At 39.1% G+C, this 19,157-nt stretch overlaps 2 protein-coding genes across 5 annotated transcripts in view; one reads left to right on the forward strand and one right to left on the reverse strand.

Moving 5' to 3' along the window:
• The window catches only part of PLAG1 (PLAG1 zinc finger), a 50,432-nt gene extending 38,062 nt beyond the window's left edge, over positions 1-12,370 (reverse strand). For all 3 annotated transcript variants that reach the window (XM_010346031.3, XM_003935504.4, XM_003935503.4), the window contains exon 1: positions 12,190-12,370. The gene's annotated coding sequence lies outside the window, so the exon portion shown is untranslated. The remainder of the gene's footprint in view (positions 1-12,189) is intronic.
• Positions 12,371-12,801: 431 nt separating this feature from the next.
• On the forward strand, positions 12,802-18,855 carry CHCHD7 (coiled-coil-helix-coiled-coil-helix domain containing 7). 2 transcript variants are annotated; one of them, XM_010346032.3, is made up of 4 exons: positions 12,802-12,905; positions 16,004-16,073; positions 17,789-17,887; positions 18,676-18,855. In XM_010346032.3, the coding sequence occupies exons 2-4, from the start codon at positions 16,032-16,034 to the stop codon at positions 18,778-18,780; spliced, it is 246 nt and encodes an 81-aa protein (XP_010344334.1). In that variant the 5' UTR covers positions 12,802-12,905; positions 16,004-16,031; the 3' UTR covers positions 18,781-18,855. The 2 variants fall into 2 exon arrangements, with proteins under 2 accessions (XP_010344334.1, XP_074242764.1); XM_074386663.1 differs by lacking the exon at positions 12,802-12,905 and adding an exon at positions 13,549-13,972.
• Positions 18,856-19,157: the final 302 nt, after the last annotated feature.

Here is a 19,157-nt window from a genome sequence, read left to right on the forward strand (position 1 = left end):
GTGGCAGGTACTTTGTAAAATTTGCGGAATGAAAAGATATAAAAGGAAAGGTGTCCTGTACATAGATGTGGAGATGTTAGTGTAAACAGAAAAGAGACATGGAGGCTCTAGAGAGAGGTAGAGACCGAGGCTTCATTAGCATGAAGCTGTAAGCTAAAGGTGCTGCAGGAGTGGGAACCGGTGCTCAGGAAAAGCGTCCATTGAGAAAAGTAGACTGGGGATCCCTGCGAACCCTGGGGAACGCCAAAATGCGGCTGGGTGGCGGAAAGGCAGAAAAATGGGTGCCATCCAAGCAAAGTGCAAAGGAGGTGCCACAGAAGGAACTGCAGAGCCAGTCAGAGATGCGGGAGTTTGCAAAACACGTGGAATCCCGCGGAAAAGCTGAGCGAGGACAAAAGCAAAATGATGCCACCAGAGTTGGTACCTGGGAGGCTGCTGATGGATGTTCCCTTCAAGTACAGACTCAAAATGAAGGGGGAGGATGGCTAAAGAGTAAGGGGAGATGAAAGAAACAGACAGCACATGGACCACTCTTCCAGAAAGTTTGGCACTGAGGTGGACAAAGGTACTTAGGGAATGGGGATGACGAAGCCAAAGGTGCATTTTATTTTTTTGATTCGGGAAGATCTGAGCATATTTTGCAAGTGGAGAGGAAGAGATGGGAAACTCCAAGATGGGAGGGGTGAGTGGCAATACAAAGACCTACGAAGGGCCCGGAGTAACCAGCTGGCTCCAGCAGCCCCAGCAAACAGCCCTGGGGCCCAGCCTCCCCAACTAGACCAACCCTTCCTGGCACTAGGCAGTACCTCCCCCACCCCCCCATCCTCCCCCATAGGAGGGCTGGGCACCATTACAGAGGAATCCAGAGGTAGAGAGGGCACTGACTGCTCCAGCCTTCTCTGGGAGCTAAGCTAGACATTTGGTTACAGGAGATCATTAGATGCTGAGAATCGCTGGTGAGAGGAATGAGCAAAAGGATAGAGAGAGGGGACTCAGGTAAAAGAGTGGGTTTACATCATGGACGATCCAGCTGTGAACCTCAGTGGGTGCCCTCTCAACAGAATAAAACCCCTCCTGTGTGGCCTTCAGGGCCTGATGCCTCCTGGCCCCAGTCTACCTTTCTAGCTTTCTCCACCATCATTCTGCTTGCCCCTGACACCCTGACACTCAATTATAGGAGAATGGGTTGCATGTTGCACATGCTGAGCCCAAGTATCCTTCCCTGGGTCCCCTGGCCTCCCCACTATTCTTGGCTCTACAGCTACCTCCTCTGTGAGTCTAATTCCCCCAGGTGGTATTAACTTCTTTGATGTGTCCACTTTGTTGATGTCTCTATAACACAAGTATTACACCTACGAAGGAAGTTCCAACTGAATATAAAAAAGGGTTCCATGACTGGGGGCCTAAAAAAATGGTAGAGCCATTCACAGAATTGCTGAAGTCTGAATTGCTAGCAGAACGAACCTCGTGGTAAAGACCTGAGACCACTGCGTGCAGTGGGCCCCTCTTCCAATGTGGGATATGTTCACGTTTTTGTAACCCTAGTCTTACATCCATGGGGGCAGTTTATTCTGGACTCTGGATCAACTTAACTTTCCTAATTCACCCTCCCCTGCTCAAAAAGCTACAACGCCTTCCACAGCACATAGTGCACATTCCTGAGGCTGGTAATAAAGGATTTTCACAATCAGATCTCGACACGCCTTTCCAGCTGCTCCTGAACTGTCCCCTTACAAACCATCCATCCTCTCCAGTCAGACTGGTCTTCTCTGTCTCCTAACCTCTGCTGAAACCATTCCTCTCCTCTCAGCAGTACTGCTTCTTTCTGCCTATTCCTAACTCACACCTCTTTCAAAGCCCATTTCAAGATCCACCTCTCCTTCCCTTGAGCACCTATAGTTTTTACTGTCTGTACCATTAATTTAGCATTTTAAAATATAATGCTCTGAGATCTCCTCATGCATTATCTCATCACCCAAAGGCATAAAAGCAGAGAAATTTTAATTTTTTTTCTTTCCTTCTGGATTCAACATTTAGCCACATTTCCCATGTTAATTATGTTTTCATTTTACAACAAATTTAAGGAATATTTATGTGTTTATTGTAGGGGAGATGCAAAGGAAGAAAGAGAGAAACCCCCAACTCCCCCAAACCCATGGAGATAATTACATGACTAACAAAATGGAGATGTTAAACTTGGAATTTTATAGTAATTGGGATAATACCATATACTGTGTTAAATTCTTTTAACTCTCCTGGGTGGAAAGATCACCAGTGGTATTTCTAGCTTGGAGGCCCAACATCTAAAACTAACCAAGCTAAGCAGTATTTTAAATTGTCATCATGTAGAATTACATTGTTTATTGAACTAAGACCATTCAAAAATTTGGGAAAAAATGTTTATTCATTATTCTGAAATCAAACAGCTTTTGGCAAAAATTAATAAAACTACCTATTTAAGATCCTTATTATAAGACAAAGTTTATGCTTATATTTTAGAAAAACCTCCTTTAGCTTAGTGAGTTGATAAATTTCCCCAACTCCTTATGTATAGCTTAAAGATAAGTTGACATTTAGCATTTTCTAACTTGAATTACTCTGTCAACCCTATGCCTGGAATTTTCATTGTTTAAGAATGCACTTTTTCTTAAATATATTAACTTCAATATGGACATGATTTAGGTTTATGTTACCCAATTAACATATAATAATTAGCTGCTACAGGTCTGTCCACTCTGAAGATTTACTTATAAAAAATAACAGAATTCCAATTTCTAACATTGTTATTGCTCCTTACATACACATAATCCCTGCATTTCCTATCTCCTGAGATTGCTATGAAAACTAAATGAGGTAATATAGGTAAAAGCAAAGACTGATAGGTAGCCAAAGTATTTTATGACTGAAGCATAGTAATAATACTCAAAATATTTTGGGTGTTATAATTTAAAAGACATGTTGGCTAATGATTCCGGGAATAATTCAACCAATCAAGTTAAGTTTCTTTTTCTTTTAAACATAGACAGTTTCTTTTTGTGCTCATTTTTTGTTTTGTTTTTACTAGGAAAAACTTCCAACTAAAACTTGGCTAAATAAAAAAATCTTGTAACATCTCGTCTTTAAAAAATCAGAACCTCTGCTTTCTTATTTGATCAATATCAAGCCAGATTTAAAATACTAGTCTAATTCTACTTTATTTCAACGAAATGATGGATGAAACAGATAAAGTTGCTTATCTTTAACATTTTCTGAATTTCTTATTTAGCAGTTGAAGACCACACTTCTTAACTGTGAAACTTAAAAAAAAATTCTAGATTTTGTACAGCATTAAACACAGAAGCAGAGTATACCACAATGCCTTTTATATTAATTTTAATACATATGCTCATTTTCCAGAAGTGGTTTTGGATGTTATTGCTTGCGTTTAAAAAGCACAGAAAACTAGTGCACGTAGTAAAGGCACTGCCATACACGGGGTGGCAGCACTGAGAACCAAACATATGCAAACAGCAAGAACACTTGGAAGGGCCAATGGAAGCACACAAGTGTGCCTGAAATTTGATTAGGACAAAACTGTTTAGACACACGGGCATTTTGGTTTTCATTAAGAAATTCCTTTTAATTCTGGAAGATGTATCACGCATTGCAGAAAGGCTACTGTGAGTCAGCCTCTGAATGTGATCAATTGCACTTCTCTCACAACAAACTGCTCTCTCTACCTTTCCTGCACTGACAAGATAAAAGGTGAACTGAGAATGATTAAATTCAAGCACCACATCAGAGCCAATGTTTAATCAGAACAACTGTATCTCTAGTATACATTTAAAAGATAACCCAGGCTATGAGTATAAGTGCTCCCAGATAAGAATTTAAGAAAAACATGATTGAGAACATATTAAATAAAAGTAGCTACAGAAGCAGAGTTTTAAAATAACTGACTACCAGTAATCTCTCAATAGCAATTGTGTGAGATAGGAGATACAGACATTAGAGTATACTTTTTAAAAAGAAGGGTTTTTAAGATAAACATCTGTAAACAGTACTTTAAAAAACTGAAATACCATTAAAAGTATTAAATGCTTGATAATTAAGAATTTAAATACAACAGACATTCAACCAAGTACTAACCTATTTGTCACTACTTTTCTTTGAAAAATAATGAAAATAATTGAATATATCATGATCTAAGTAATTTTGACCATATATTTGAAAAAAATAGTTTTATTAACTGTTAAAGGCTAGATGCTTAAAAACTTCTACAGACTTTTATATGTATTCACTTTATTTATAAACTTCTAGGCATAAAAAATAGATTCAGATACAAAAACAACTATTACAATTCAAATGTGTATTTCAGCAGTAAATCAAATTATTCAGTTAAATAAAGCTTTCATTCTATGTCTAATTAAGCCTATTACTTGATAGTTTACTTTCATTTGATTTGGGTAAGCAAATACGACAAGATATTTTACAAAAAGCATCTTTCAAAGTGTAATATATACCAAGTTATTGCTGAAAAGTATGTCTTATACCTTTTTCTTAAAAATAAACTGAGCAAATTACATTAAAAACCAGACCTGATAAATGTGCTTTACATAGAGCATAGTTAAATCAATTATTTGTTGGCATGACAGTAGCCCTGAGAATGCTCAGATTTTATGAAGCAAGATAAAGAAAAACATAAAATGTCACTAACTCCTGTTTTGTGTGCCTAATCATCACAGACACTTTCCTTCTTTGAAACGTTTAAAAATCTTCCAAATAACTAGCAGGGCTGCTTTCACCACTCTTGGTATAATTAACCCTTTTCATTATACATCTATTGCTAAAATCCTATGAAATTGAATAGTAATCTTCAAATATGCTACTAAGATTAGAAGAGAAAAATCTAGATTGAAATTTATACAATTAAATTACCTCAGTCAATAATAAAGCAGCAAAACACATGAAGAACATTTTCTCAGATTAATTTAGAAACAATTTTAAAGGTGTAAGGGAAGTAAATTCATGTTTGAGGTGTAGCTTGTAATCGGATATGCTGGTCATATTAATTTGTTTTTAAGGTTATAATAGGTTATAAGGTCATAACAATCCAAATACGTAAAGTGACAATTGTTCCATAAGTTACAAATGTATGACATAGAATAATGGAGCTAATTTCTCTACAATGGAATGCAATACTTAAATAAATTATGTTTAGGAAATACAGAAAATAGCTTAAGAAAAGGAAAGTGCACATATATAATAAAACAGCATTTTCCCTTTATTGCCCAAAGTTGATAAAAAATAAAACCTACTTATTATAACTGTTTTAGGGTATGATGAAAAATGATGTGAGCTCTATGTAATTCCAGCATTAAGGCAATACAAGAAAAAAACAAGTTACTGAGAAAATCTAGCAGACTAAAATTCAACCAGTGCTATTTTGAACCTGTACACTTGAACTATCTGAAGTTTCCAGGTTCAATTTCTTAAAATTCTCATGATCAAGAAAAATTAAGTAAATATTTGCTAATGTATCTTCAAAGGAATAAAACTGATTATGGCACTTTACAATTTTGCCTTTGACCCAAAGGGGCTAAATTCCTCATTTGCTAATTGATTTCTAGTTTAACAGTCTCCAAAAATGTATTTTAAAGTTAAAGGGCTCTAATGTCTAACCATTGGTTAAAGAGATATATTTTTAAAAAACTGAGATGGCAGCCCTTTACCTGTAGCACTTATTCTGAGAATATTATCATATTCAGAAACAACAAGATAAGAAATAATAAAATGTAATATGTGTAATTCCAACACTGGTTTGCAATAATAATTCAAATATTTAATGACTGAAAGGCTAAAATGAGGCTCTCATTCTTAAAAGAGTTCGAGACTCTCTAATGGCACATCCTTCACAATCTTTAAAGGATTCTGTCACCTTTTAAGAAAAGATGTCCCCTTCACTCTCAAAATATTTTCTAATACTAAAGGCAACTTCTATCCCAGAAGATAATACCAAAAGTTTAGATTCTCTTTCAGAAAAGAAATTGCTAATTAATAAATGGGAAAGAAAAAATTCCTTTAATCGGCAGCATAGACCTAAAAATGTTCCAGAAATTAAGAGCTTTGTTGGTGAAATGTTATCATTATCTTGTGAAAAGCTTTTGCAATGTGACTAAATCTGTAAGAAATTATTTAAATTGCTCTAAAAAAGTCCATAAAGCAAACTATTCTTAGACTGAGGTTTTAAAATTTATTTCATTAACTTAAAGTTTTAAGCTTTCTGATGAACAATGAAGAAAATGATTTTCAATAATTTCTAACATTCTCAGGACACTTCACGAAGATACACATTTAAAATAATCTTTAAAATCTTTTATAAATATAGCAGAAAGTAATTTTTCTTATTTAAAAAATTCTAAATAACCATTACAAATTATTCTTAGAATTTAATTTAGTTTAATTCAAATCTAAGAAGATAAGGAAGGCAGGCTTTGGGGATCTATTTTAAAAAAAGGTCATTATGAAACCAGCAATTTGTATTAAAAATATTCTCTAGTAGATCTCTCCAATTATCCTCCTAATTTTTAAAGCAAAATTACAACTTTGCCTTGTAACTGGTTATTATTTATTCACATAAGATGAATTTTTAATGTACCACAACTGTTATTTTACTCTGAAATCCTTAACTACTAAATTCTTTGCCATGAAATTTGGACATTTTAGTCCATACTTATTGTTATATGCTTTCATTGTTTAAAATTCTTATTTTTAAAAGGCATCAAAAAAAATATTTGCTTCCTAACATCTTCACCTTGCTAGGTTTTCTATGTTTTTAGAATAAGAAGATTTCACTTTTAAATGCAAGGAAATATTTTAAGAAAATTTCTTGTCCTATTAACCTGGGACATAACTGCATAAGTTCATTCATTCTACACCTACACACACATTTTTTTAGGTAGTCATCTCAAATTCCCAAAATACACTGTGGTTAGTTTTAATACCATGATCCTGTAGTAACTCTGTTTACAAGACATCCAGGGACTTTTAAATACTAACAATTTTAATGCAATATCACACCACCTTTTTTAAAAAACAAGATATTTCTGTTTCATCATGTTTTTTAATGTTCTGATGAGCATTTTTTTTAAAAAGAGCAAAATTCTTAACAACAAACACCAATAGCTATGCAAAATCAGAAAACAAAAATGCCCAAATGCCCTTGGGAGTGCCATATCACCATACCCTTGTCAATACCATCCTGTCAAGAGGAGGCAGGGACAGCTATAAACACTGAGTAGAATGCAAACCTCTGGGCAGCAGGCTAATCAATTTAAAAGTCAAAATCAAATTATGTCCCTGTATTAATTTCTACTAGGCTTTCATACACATACATTTCTCGTAACTTCAAATGTTAATAGCTCAATACTTTTTATAAAAGGTTATAATCTAAAAATCTTAATTTAATTTCTCAAATGATATTTTACAATGAAATTTGCAAATAGGATATAAAAATTAACCTAACATAAATGAAAAGTAGTAACAGTGGATTTCAGGTTTGAGCATTTCAAAAAACTTAGGCAATAAAATAAATACAAAAAAGCAAAAATTAGTTACCTCCAAAGTATTCTTATAGTAAAATACAAAATAATTCCCATGCATGAATTCTAAAATAAGGTTAACTTTACAGCTAATCAATCCAATTTACCCTGCCCTCATATTTTACTTATTTGTAAATACTTTTCCATGACTATCTAAACACTAATTGGTTAAATATGCTGCCTACATTAATTCCTGCTAAAATTAAAGAAACTAAAGGTTCACCTTTGTTTTTCAGAAGTGACTGATATACTTTCAAAGTATTCAGTGTTTCAGAAAAAGTGTTTATCAGGTTCTCAAGATATTTAAAAATGGCTCAAGGGATGATTTATAGCCCTTTTATCTTGATCATATTCACTACCTTGGATTTTGTTGAACAGATTCAGTTTTCTCCTTCTGAAACTCTTTCTTTACTCAAATAATTAAGGAATCTAAGATGTTATCAATATAAAGAGAAAAATTAGTATTTATTTCTTATACACTTGTAAACACACCAAAAAGAATATGTATTCCAAGAAATGTAAGTAAATTTCTTCTGTAAAACTTTTTTTTCCTTGGGGGTGTGTGTAACTGATAAATTTTTACATATCTTAATTTTCCAAAGAACAGAATTCTAAAGAAAAAAATATTAAAACATTCTTAGATTAAATTATCATTTTGACTACACAGCTCAAGAGGCAAATGATTACTGAAACAAAACTTCAAAGATAGCTATAGATATATGTTTTAGTTATCTGGCTTTTCAAATCTCACTTAAGACAGGAGCATTACATTTAATTTAGGAAACAACAAATTTAATCCTTAGAAAGGAAAATTTGAAGAATACCAAACCATAATGTACATAGTGACAACCAGGATTACATTAAAAATGAAGGAATAACCCCCACCTGTGCATGATATTAAAACCCAAATAATACCCCTCAAATTTTAAAACCACATTGATAAAAGCAAATTCACTAATTTATTTAGCTGTAAATGTCTATTTACTATTTACTAAAATATTTTGGTAATAATACACAGATATAGAATGTGTCAATATTAGCCCACACTTATAAATCTTCCACAGCATCTGACTTCTTTATAGAATTTCAAGTAGCAAAATCAGACATATAACTTTTAAATAAGGCTATCAATCTCTGAGGTTTCTCTGATTCCAACTGAAATAAAGATTTTGAGTACACAATATCATCACATTATTTCGGTATATTTGTATAATGTAATAGCAGCCTCAGAAAAAGATGTTCAACAAGTTCTATTTCTAAGGCATCAAAAAAGCTCAGTATAATCAATTTAAATTAAATATTGTGCTGTGCCCCATCTACATAAGACTCTCTAAGGGATTACAGATTTTGGATTTGTACACTCTTGAGTGCATTTTCTAAATTAGACAAAGTAGCTAGTTGCATAAAACACAAACATGAAGAAAGTTTTACACCACCCTGTATGAAAGGAAGAAAAAAAATCACAATACCATCACTTTTGTTTAGATTGACAATAAAACAATCATTAAACTTAAAGTGTCTCACAACCTGAATAACATGATGATCTAATATAACTTGAATTCCTTCAGTTTTTAAATAGAGATTGAATTTATTGATATTAGTATCTGGTTTGTCAAAGTGGCAATTATTCAAGATCTAAGTCTCATTTACTTTAAATGCACAGCATAATTCTGACTACTTATAGTCAATGTAAGTGTCTTGAGCCAAAATACAATGAAAACGTAAGATAAACTGAAAAGGCTTTGTAAGTATTAATGGCAATCCAAAACCTCTGGACAGAAGATCACCAGGCAGGGGGGAGTTTCCCTTCTCTATTGATAGCTTAATCCCTTTCCAATCAATTTTGATTTAACTGTGGGTGATGGGATTAATTTTTTAATGAGTTCTTAGAAAGCTGTAACTGCTTCCAAAATCAGAAACCACAAGATGATGTACTCAAACACATTACCAATGTGATGTTGTTATGGAGGTGTTTACAGAAAGTTGGAATAATTCAGTTGTAAACACAAGTTAACATACAATAGATTACAAAAATAATAACTTGTTTATATAGTATGGCAAGAAAAAACATTCTATATAAAAAGCCTAAATATTCAGCTCTAATTTTAATCCATGTCTATAAATCATAAAAACAGGAGGAAATAGGGATTTATTTGAGAAACTCCATATACCTGTAGAAAATGGAACACAAGTAATTTCTACTGAAGATTAACCTTAATTCCCATTATAGTACAGCTAACAATTTACATAATTTGAATTTTGGAAATATGGTGGAAATCTAAAACATAAGAGCCGATGGTAGTTTATGGTCAGTAAACATTTTTTGTTAAATAACACAAATAAATCCAATTCAGAAGATGAAAACTCATAGGTATCAGGATTTAAAAAATCTTTTCACTTCAAAGGCGCAAAGTTACACCCCATGTACAGGATGGGCTTTAAAAATGGGTATGTAAACTTTTCCATGGTGTTGGTGTGTGCGCTTTTCCCCTAAAGAAATGCCTACTGCTTACAGTTTTAAAGAATCTTCACCACTCTGTAATTTTCAACCAGAAGTCCTCAATGTACCTTAAGCCAAATTGAATATCAGGTATTTTACAGCTTTCACAAAATGGCTGTAAAATCACATTATGGGCATACACAGCTCTTTGATCTCACTGCACAGAATTCATAACTGTTCAATAATGCTATACCATTACACCACACACCTTAAACTATTTCCATTTTTCCACAATTCCTTCCAAAATCAGCTTCCAAAGCAAAGCAATGTAACATGAAAAGTTCCTGGGAAGGCTTGTTACACAAAAGAACAGCTTGGATACAAACTACACACATATCCATCTTCGGTTGAGGCTGTTTATCCCTCCTGCCCCTCCATCACTCTTATGGGTGGGTGCACTGGAGTAACAGAAAGTGAAGGCTCTTCCATCACCACACCCACCCAGCACCTCTGCTTTTGGTCCTCAGACAGTGATTCTGTGTAAGTGATGAAAACCATAAGAAAAGAGAAGCTATCCCTTTAAAATGCCCTGCTCTGTCCCATATCCCACGTGGAACCAACATCAGCAGCACTTTCCCATTAACATCAATGTGATGCAAGAGACATCATCCTTTTATATATATAAAACCAGAAAACCTCAGCTTAACATTCTTTAGGAAGGACAAACAGGTGAAGCAAACGTGTCAGGAAGGGGGAAACCAAGCAACTCCACACCCCTCCCCAAAAGGTACTCCAGCTTTGCACTCCAGCCTCTCTGAGCACCATCACCTCTCTACCCCTCCTCTGCAGAGCCCAGTTTAAAGAAAGGAGGGAGCCACTAACAAAACCTGAAGCATAAATGCGACGAAAATGTAATCTAAAGCCGGAAAGGTTTCTTCTTCCAATCACACATATTAACTCTATTAAGAAAATGGCATCACTTTTTTTCCACCCAAAAAAACCCCGCAAAGATCATTAAAAGAGAGTTATAAAATAGCAAATATAGTGTTTATCTTATCTCAGATCAGTCCACATTACCAATAAGTTTAGCAGTTTCTGCCCTACCACCTCCCCCCTCGCTCCCCCTGCTTCTCTTGCATCGGATTTTCACGTTTTCTCATTGTCGGTTGAGTTATAAAAGGCTTTTGCCCTTCGAAAGTTTTAAAAAATAAATAAATATTAACTCCTTGGTCCCTGCAAAGTCAAAATGGACTTCAGGGGAAAGGCGGTACATACTTTTACCTTTAGCGAGAAAAGGGGGAGCATCCCGGATTTTTAGGGATTTTTTGCGATTTTTTAAAAATTTTTATTTGGTTATATGCCTGAGTTCTCCCTCCATTTTGGTTGTTTATGATACTGACAACAAGCTGTCCCTGCTCTGTGCCGATCTCCTGCTTTCATTTAGCACCCCCTCCCCCTACCCCCCCTCGCAGCCACACACCCCAGGCTCACACCTCCCCGCAGACCCCGCACCCCGACTCCGGCTTGCCCACCTGAGGAAAGGGCAAAAACAAATTCATTTCTCCAGAAAAGAAAAACCTCTTTTGAAAAAGGGGCAAAGTTACCCCAAGTCACTCAAAGTGCCCCCCAAATATTGCCGACTGCGGGTTTCCGCCAGGCCCTTTGGGAAGGGACCTTCCCCCGGGATGTTTTGGTGGAAAATGCGGAGAGTTTACTCTCAAAACTGAATTTATATTAATTTTTCCCTTATTTTTCGGGTCTCTAATGTCTTCCGCTCTCGCTGCTGCCGCTGCCGCTGTCACAATATTCACAGCACCAGAGAGGAGGAGGAGGAGGAGGAGGAAAACTTTTCAAACTTTCCAGACCCTGAATAAAGGGGTTTTTTTTTTTCCCACCGACCTCACCTTCGGGTCCCCAGCCGCATCGCCCCCTGCCCTGTCAGAAGCGACTTCGGGAGTCCTCGCAGCCCCGCGTAATTATTTTATTTTATTTTTTATTATTATTTTTCTCTCTGGGGTCCTGAGCAGGGGCTGAGAGTAGCACAAACTTTTCCTCCTCCTGCCGCCGCCGCTGCTCCTCTGCCCCCTCGGCTAGTCCCATAATTTAAATAACCCTGATATTTCTCCCGCTAAACGCCTCGCCGCCGCCCCGGACCCCCGGAGAACTCACCGCGGGGCTTTAACATCCTCCCTCCGGCCCGTCCGCCGCCTCTACACCGCCCGCGGAATTTCTAATAATTTTTTTCTCATATTTCGGGCTGGACGCGGCGGGCCTGGAAATTGTTTCCTTACGCCTCTTTCCAGCAGCCATTGTAGTGTATGCGCTGCCCCTGCAGCCCAACTTGCAGCTGCCGCCGCCGCCGCCGCCGCCGCCGCCGACGTCGCGCCCACCGCCGCCTCCCCCGGCCTGTTAGGCCACCGCCCCCGCCTCCCGTCGGCCCGCCCCCGATCCCCGCCCGCCACTGTCCCCGCCCCTCGCGCGCGCTCCGCCCCCGAGGCCGGCCACTCGGCGCCGTCGCTGCCGGGAGCCGTCTCGCCTATTGGGCTGCGGCACCGCCCGTCAAGCGGAGTTGTTAAGGGACCGGCCGCGGCTGGGGGCGCGGCGGGGCGGGGGAAAGAGGGCGGGGTCGCGCGCGCCGCCCCGCCCACTCCTCCCGCCTGGGCCCTCCTTTCGCCAGCCGGGGGCGGGGCGAGGCCCGCCCGCCCCTGCGGCACAGGGCCCGGCGCGGCTGTCAGTCTGGCGGCGGCGCGCGCCAATTGGGCGGTTGGTCGCCGGGGAGCGGGGGCAGCAAGTTCGGATGCGCTCTACTTAAGGTCCTGCTGCGTGAGCCATTGACGTGTTTGGAGTTGGAGACGGCCTGGGTGCTGGCGAAGCGGAGGCCCGAGGTGAGTGGTCCCCCGCCCTACCTCCGCGGCGGCCTCAGTAAAGCGGAAAGAGAGGGGTGCCCCTGGGTCGTCGCGGGGCCCAAATCCACTTCTGCGGCGCGGAGGCGCTCCTCCAGGCCCCGCCGCAGGGCGAACCTCCTCCCGTTGCTCTTCCTTCCGCAGCACTGGTCAGTTCGCTCCGGGGGGCGAGGAAGGTGACCCCTGCCTAGTCCGGGCAACCCCAGCTCCTCCTCCGCTGTCCTCCGCAGCCTTTGTAGCGCAGTTGCCGGCCCCACCCCCGGTTCCCTGCGTTTTCCTCGCCCCCTGCCCCTCTGGGCACTGTCGCAGGGCACAGCAAGGTGTGTTCACCTGTGCGCGCCGGTCAGGCTCAGACGCTGACGGGCTGCACCACGGAAGGCGCCGAGGCTTCGGGTTCGCCCCTCGTTTCTCCTCGCCCTGCCTGCCCACCTCTGGCAGGCCACCCTTGACTTCTTGCCCTTGCCCCTCTGCACCTGGCAGTGGGTTACCGGCACGGCGTGTGCAGCTTCCGGGTTTCGCAGAGCCACGGCCCCTTCCCGGGCTCCAACCACGGGGCGTGTGGGCATGAACGTGTTCAGAAATGTTCCCTTCCCCCCGTCCTTTCAAAGCTACTTGGAGAGGGGGGACGTGAACCACTGGATGGGAAATCAAGAACTGCTTTATTAAGCGGTTTGCCCTTTGGAGTGGATTTTAGAATTATTCCCCGAATGTGCTGTGGTTTTGTGGCCCCTCCTTCAAATCTTTGCTTGGTTTTTCTTTCTGGCTATCCTCTGCAAGCAGTAGAGCCTTGTAACATTTGTTTAGTACATTCAAAAAGTAATAGATAAGGCCTCTTTAGCGGAGCACTCGATCTTGCACTTCAGCCCCGCTCCTCACTGTAAATTGACATTTCCTCTTCAATTCCAGTTAATACGTGAGGAACTCAAGCCAAGGAGGGGACTTTCGGAAATCCAAACTTAGAGTGTCTTGTGTTTAGAATCCGGAAGGAAAAGGAAATGAAATGAAACTCATGCAGCAAAGTTGAACTGGGTATATGTGATGTTACCTAGGTATTATTTTTTAAAAATTTCTGACTGATGACAATAAAATACAGAGTAGGATACTTTCATGTAAGGCACGAAACTTTAATGAAAGGTTGTCTGTCTGATCCTTGTTGAGATTATAGCATCTAAGGTGTATGAACAGCTAAGAAGAGTTCTGTGTTCTCACATCATAGGATAGATGTAAAAAAAGAAAGCTATGAATTTACTTAGTACCATCATCTCTCTTAGGAAGAAGTCAAGCCTAAAAAAAAAAACTTGTCTTCAGGAGAGAAAGAGGCTTGTAGATATAATTGAACAGCATCTTGGTTTCTTTTTTGCCAAGCTGTTTCTGTTGACTGGATATTTTCTTGTATTGCTCAGTGAAAATTGTAAAATTATTATTCAGTGATTACTTAAAGGACCCCAAAATAACCAAACCCTTTCCCATTCTTTTTTTGTAAAGGCTGGTCTCCTTTGGCGTCACATCCTGATGTCCATTGTAGAACTGGGCTGGGTTACTCTTGATTGAGTCTACTTCCACTTTTCAGGAGTATATGGGGTTTGTTTTTCCTGAATATGCTTCAATTCTTTTTACATGACTGAAATCACTTTGAAATGATTATGACTATTGGTTCTTGAATTTTCTTCTTTCTATAACATTTCTTCGAAGATAATAGGAATACCAATTTCAATTGAATTCCATTATAGAAAGCAACTATATCCTGGGATATAGTTGACATACCTGTTACATGAGTATATGACTTGACTTGGAATAATGAATTGGCTCTGAGGGAATGGTATCATCTTTTTTTTTTTTTTTTTTTTTTTTTTTTTGTGAGACGGAGTTTCGTTCTTGTTACCCAGGCTGGAGTGCAATGGCACGATCTCAGCTCACCGCAACCTCTGCCTCCTGGGTTCAGGCAATTCTCCTGCCTCAGCCTCCTGAGTAGCTGGGATTACAGGCACGCGCCACCATGCCCAGCTAATTTTTGTATTTTTAGTAGAGACGGGGTTTCACCATGTTGCCCAGGATGGTCTCGATCTCTCGACCTCGTGATCCACCCGCCTCGGCCTCCCAAAGTGCTGGGATTACAGGCTTGAGCCACCGCGCCCGGCCGGACATTCATCTTTAATCAGTAAAGACTTTTGCAAAGCTGTGTCTCTAGGAATTGAATTGGAAGATCACTGATGTCCTGCAACCCAGGGAAATAGTCACTTAAAAAGATGCCACTGGAAGTAAAATTTCAACTTGTTTGTTTTTAAAACACTATTGCTTTTCAATTGTCAGCTAAGGGATAACTTGACTTTTTGGTGTGTTGGCTACCCTAGTATTGGCCATGAAATAGGCACTCTGGTACTTTAGTTGATGAATGCTTTTTAAAGTTGAACGGTACTGCACTCCATTCTTATTTTGTACGCTAATTGGTATGTAATAAGGAAGTAATTGTTGGAATGCATACTGTATTCTTCAGTTTTATTATACATTTAGTTGCTTAAACTTAAGAGTAAGAGTAAGCCACAACTGAATTATAATAGAATTAACTTTCTTTTTTTGTTGTTTTGGACAGGTCACCCAGGCTGGAGTGCACTGGTGCAATCACAGCTCACTGCAGCCTTGACTTCCCATGCTATAGTGATCCTTCCACCTTAGCCTTCCCAGTAGCTGGGACCACAGGCACATGGCACGACTCCCAACTAATTTTTGTATTTTTGGTGGAGATGGGGTTTTGCTGTGTTGCCCAGGTTGATCTCGAACTCCTGAGCTTAAGCAGCCCTCACACCCCCACCTCGCAAAGTGCTGGGATTACAGGCACGCGACACCACGCCCGGACCATTGATACATTTCAATCCAATATATGGCCTTTGTGTTAAGTCATAGCAATACAAAGGAAAAACGTGTTCAAGTTTTTATTCACAAAATACAGGGGATACATGAAATTCCTCACTAAATGATCATTGTGCCAAAATCAAAATTTCAGGTACTTTTAGGGCTGTTGAGAGGTATTGATTTATTTTCTGTCATCTACTGTGTAATTATTTTTTTCTGTCTATCCTCAGTGAGAAGACTATTAGGATACCCTTGGAAATGCTGAGACTGAGAGATCCTGACATAAATCCTTGCATGTTGGTAGGATGGTTTGCTTTAATTTTCATGAGGGTTAAGTTGGAAAAACAGGCGGCTTCTAGTTTTGTGGGCATTTGTTTTCTGCAGTTGTTGAATAAAGTTATTTTTTCTACAAAAAATATTGCTGGCTAGCATATCCTATTGTACTAGAGCATTTTTAGATGTTTATAATTTCTCTAACAAACATTCATCTTTTCTTTAGTTTTCCTTATTTGTATAATTTACAAGCATTTGGTTGTCACTGTAAAACCAGACAGGAATATGTACCACTGAGAATATTTAGTCCAAACATGGAAAACTGGAAGGTATGATATTTTTAAACTGTCACTGACATTTATTGTTTCACTAGTAATAATATCATCATGTCCTTGACAATCTGGCTGAGGGTAATGCGCTGATAATAGAATTAGCCTATTTAAAGCCTAAAGGTTTTCACAAAGGTATCTCATAAAATGTTTTAAGGGTAAGCTTTTATTGGCATTTATTTGGTATGATTTGCAATACTTGTGGATTCACTACCTTTGAATAATGTAGTTATCATACTGGTACAATGAAAATTATACTCTTTTGTTACATACATTTTCCAAATATATACATTCATTAAATATTTGGCATAGCAATTTAGTTTTGTTCTGTTTAGGTAGAACATGTTTCTTAGATCTGTGATGCAATTTATTTACCCATATAGTTAAAGCTTTCCTTTAGATCTGTGGTCCCCAACCTTTTTGGCACCAAGGACCGGTTTTGTGGAAGACAATTTTTCCACAGATGGGGAAGGGGGCGGGTGTCAACAGGCATTAGATTCTCATAAGGGGCTTGCAACCTAGGTCAACTCACACGCATGCAGTTCACAACAGGGTTCACCCTCCTTTGAGAATCTAATGCTGCCATGATGTGACAGGAAGGGGAGCTCAGGCAGTAAGGCTCACTTGCCCACTGCTCATCTCCTGCTATCTGGGCAGGTTCCTAACAGGCCACAGGCCAGTACCCCTTTGTGGCCTGGGGGTTGGGGACCCGTGCTTTACATGACTTCACAGAATCATGCCTTTCACTTTTAAGTTTGTTATCCAATGTACTTCCAGTTCACACAGCTTAAATTTAATCCCCATGTGGCATCTACTTTCCTTTGAACTTATAGCCCTGTGTTGTTGACTTTAGTTTTGAAGTGATATCTATTAAAATTGCTTATGTAATAGCGTCTTTGTGTAATGGAGTAAATGGTAGCCAAAAATACATTTGAGATGAATGGTGTTAATTTAGGTTGTCTTGATGTCGACCAGTTATTAGTGATTTCCTTGGAATCTTGAAACCAACGTTATGATCAAACTTTCAAGCCGAAGTGAAAATCTGGAAAAGCAGGAGAGATGCACCGTGAGTCAGGAGACGGGTTCTGATTCTAGCTGTGCAGTAGTGATTTAACGCATTGCACCTTGCCTCGGTTTCTTACTAAAATGGTTACTGGATTAATTGATCACAGTTATTTGGCTCAAATTCCTGTGACCATGCATTCAGAAAACTGGCGCAGATTTAAAAAAGGAAAGTGTTAGCCTGAGCACAGTGCATACTGGGATTGTCCAGTTTTTATTAGGGTCTACCCATAAAAATAAACACAAACGAACTATCCCACGTTATTTGCTTCTGGGGAAGCAGCTTTTTTTGTTTGTTTGCATTTAGATCCCATTCTACCTTTTAAATGATGCCTCTCTTACGTCTGTAAGGAATCGGATGCTTCTATCAGATGTCTGGATGCGAATAACTATGACAAGGAAAAGTGTTCTACTTACTTCCTGAAGTACCGAAACTGCCGGAAATTCTGGGTGAGCCTAGATTGGTTAGTTTTGTGTGAAAACCCATCTCCTGGGCTTGAAACTGAAGCCGAAAATTAGTCAGTATCCACAATGCTTTCTCACTGATGGCTGCAGGGAAACCTAACTTCAGCGTTATCCTCTGTGTGCTGCTTTAGCCCAAAAAGATCCTTGAGACCTCTTGTTAGCTGCCTCCTCATCCACTAAGCTGTAAGAATGCAGTTTTAATATAGGTGGGTCTTCCTAGGCTTTTAAGTGTCTGTAGCCCTAAAACAATGTCTTTATTATAAATTTAGTGTTCTTGGAGATGAACAGAATGTTGAACTTCCCTCATCATAACACATCATGTTAGGCTTCCATTTCTGCCTTTTTCTCTCTCAGTGCCACCCATGGTAGTTAAAATGGTCCATTTTTCTGAAGACATTGGTGTATAATTTCTGTTTCCTTGAACCACTGGATCCAGCTATTTCCTTTACCTTTGCTAAATGACTGTTGGTTTTATTTCACAGTTATTCAGTAGCTCCTCTCGATGGACTGTATATGCTTCTGTGTTTTGTACTTTGTATATTCCCATCCCAATTGCTGTTAATGCATTCCTATGGGAATGACTACTTCTATTTAATTGTTAATATTTTTAAAACGTTTATCTGGAGTCCTAGTATTAGGTTTTGGATTTTTTTTAAACTTGGTTTTTAGAATTACCTCTTTGAGGAAGCAATAGCAAATTACTGGCAAACGATTAGCATTTAATACATGACTGATTTTGGTTTCTTCTTTTTTATTTTAATGCCTATACACAGCATTCTATCATGATCCAGAGAAGACAGAACGGAGTGAAGCCATGTATGCCTACCGCAGCAGAGAGAGATGAAATCTTGGGAGAAATGGGAAAGATGCCTTATTGAATGTTTGCATTAAAATTGTTTATAGAACTTAGAAGCAGATGAGTACTTTTAATAAATGGTTGCTATAATAGTTAAGTCTGTGTAGCCCTCACCCATACAAACCTTACGTTCTTCAAGTGGAGACAGCGAAGTGGCCCTGTGTCCTTTGTGCTGGCTCTCAGTGCCGTGCCAACCCTATGTTGCTGCTAGCTGTGCTGTGGCATGAGTTTGCATGACTTTCTAGAGGTATGGAGTTAGGTAAGGCTACATGAGAAAATGAGCTTTTCCACTGGGTTTTGAAAGAAGAATCTGATGTAAACAAGTAAAGACTGAATGGGGCCGAGATGCAGGCAGTGTTTCCAAGGAAAGGAAATGTTACAAGCAAGAGTGTGAGGCAA

This window comes from Saimiri boliviensis, chromosome 15 (genome assembly GCF_048565385.1).
Source record: "Saimiri boliviensis isolate mSaiBol1 chromosome 15, mSaiBol1.pri, whole genome shotgun sequence".
Classification (NCBI taxonomy): domain Eukaryota; kingdom Metazoa; phylum Chordata; class Mammalia; order Primates; family Cebidae; genus Saimiri; species Saimiri boliviensis.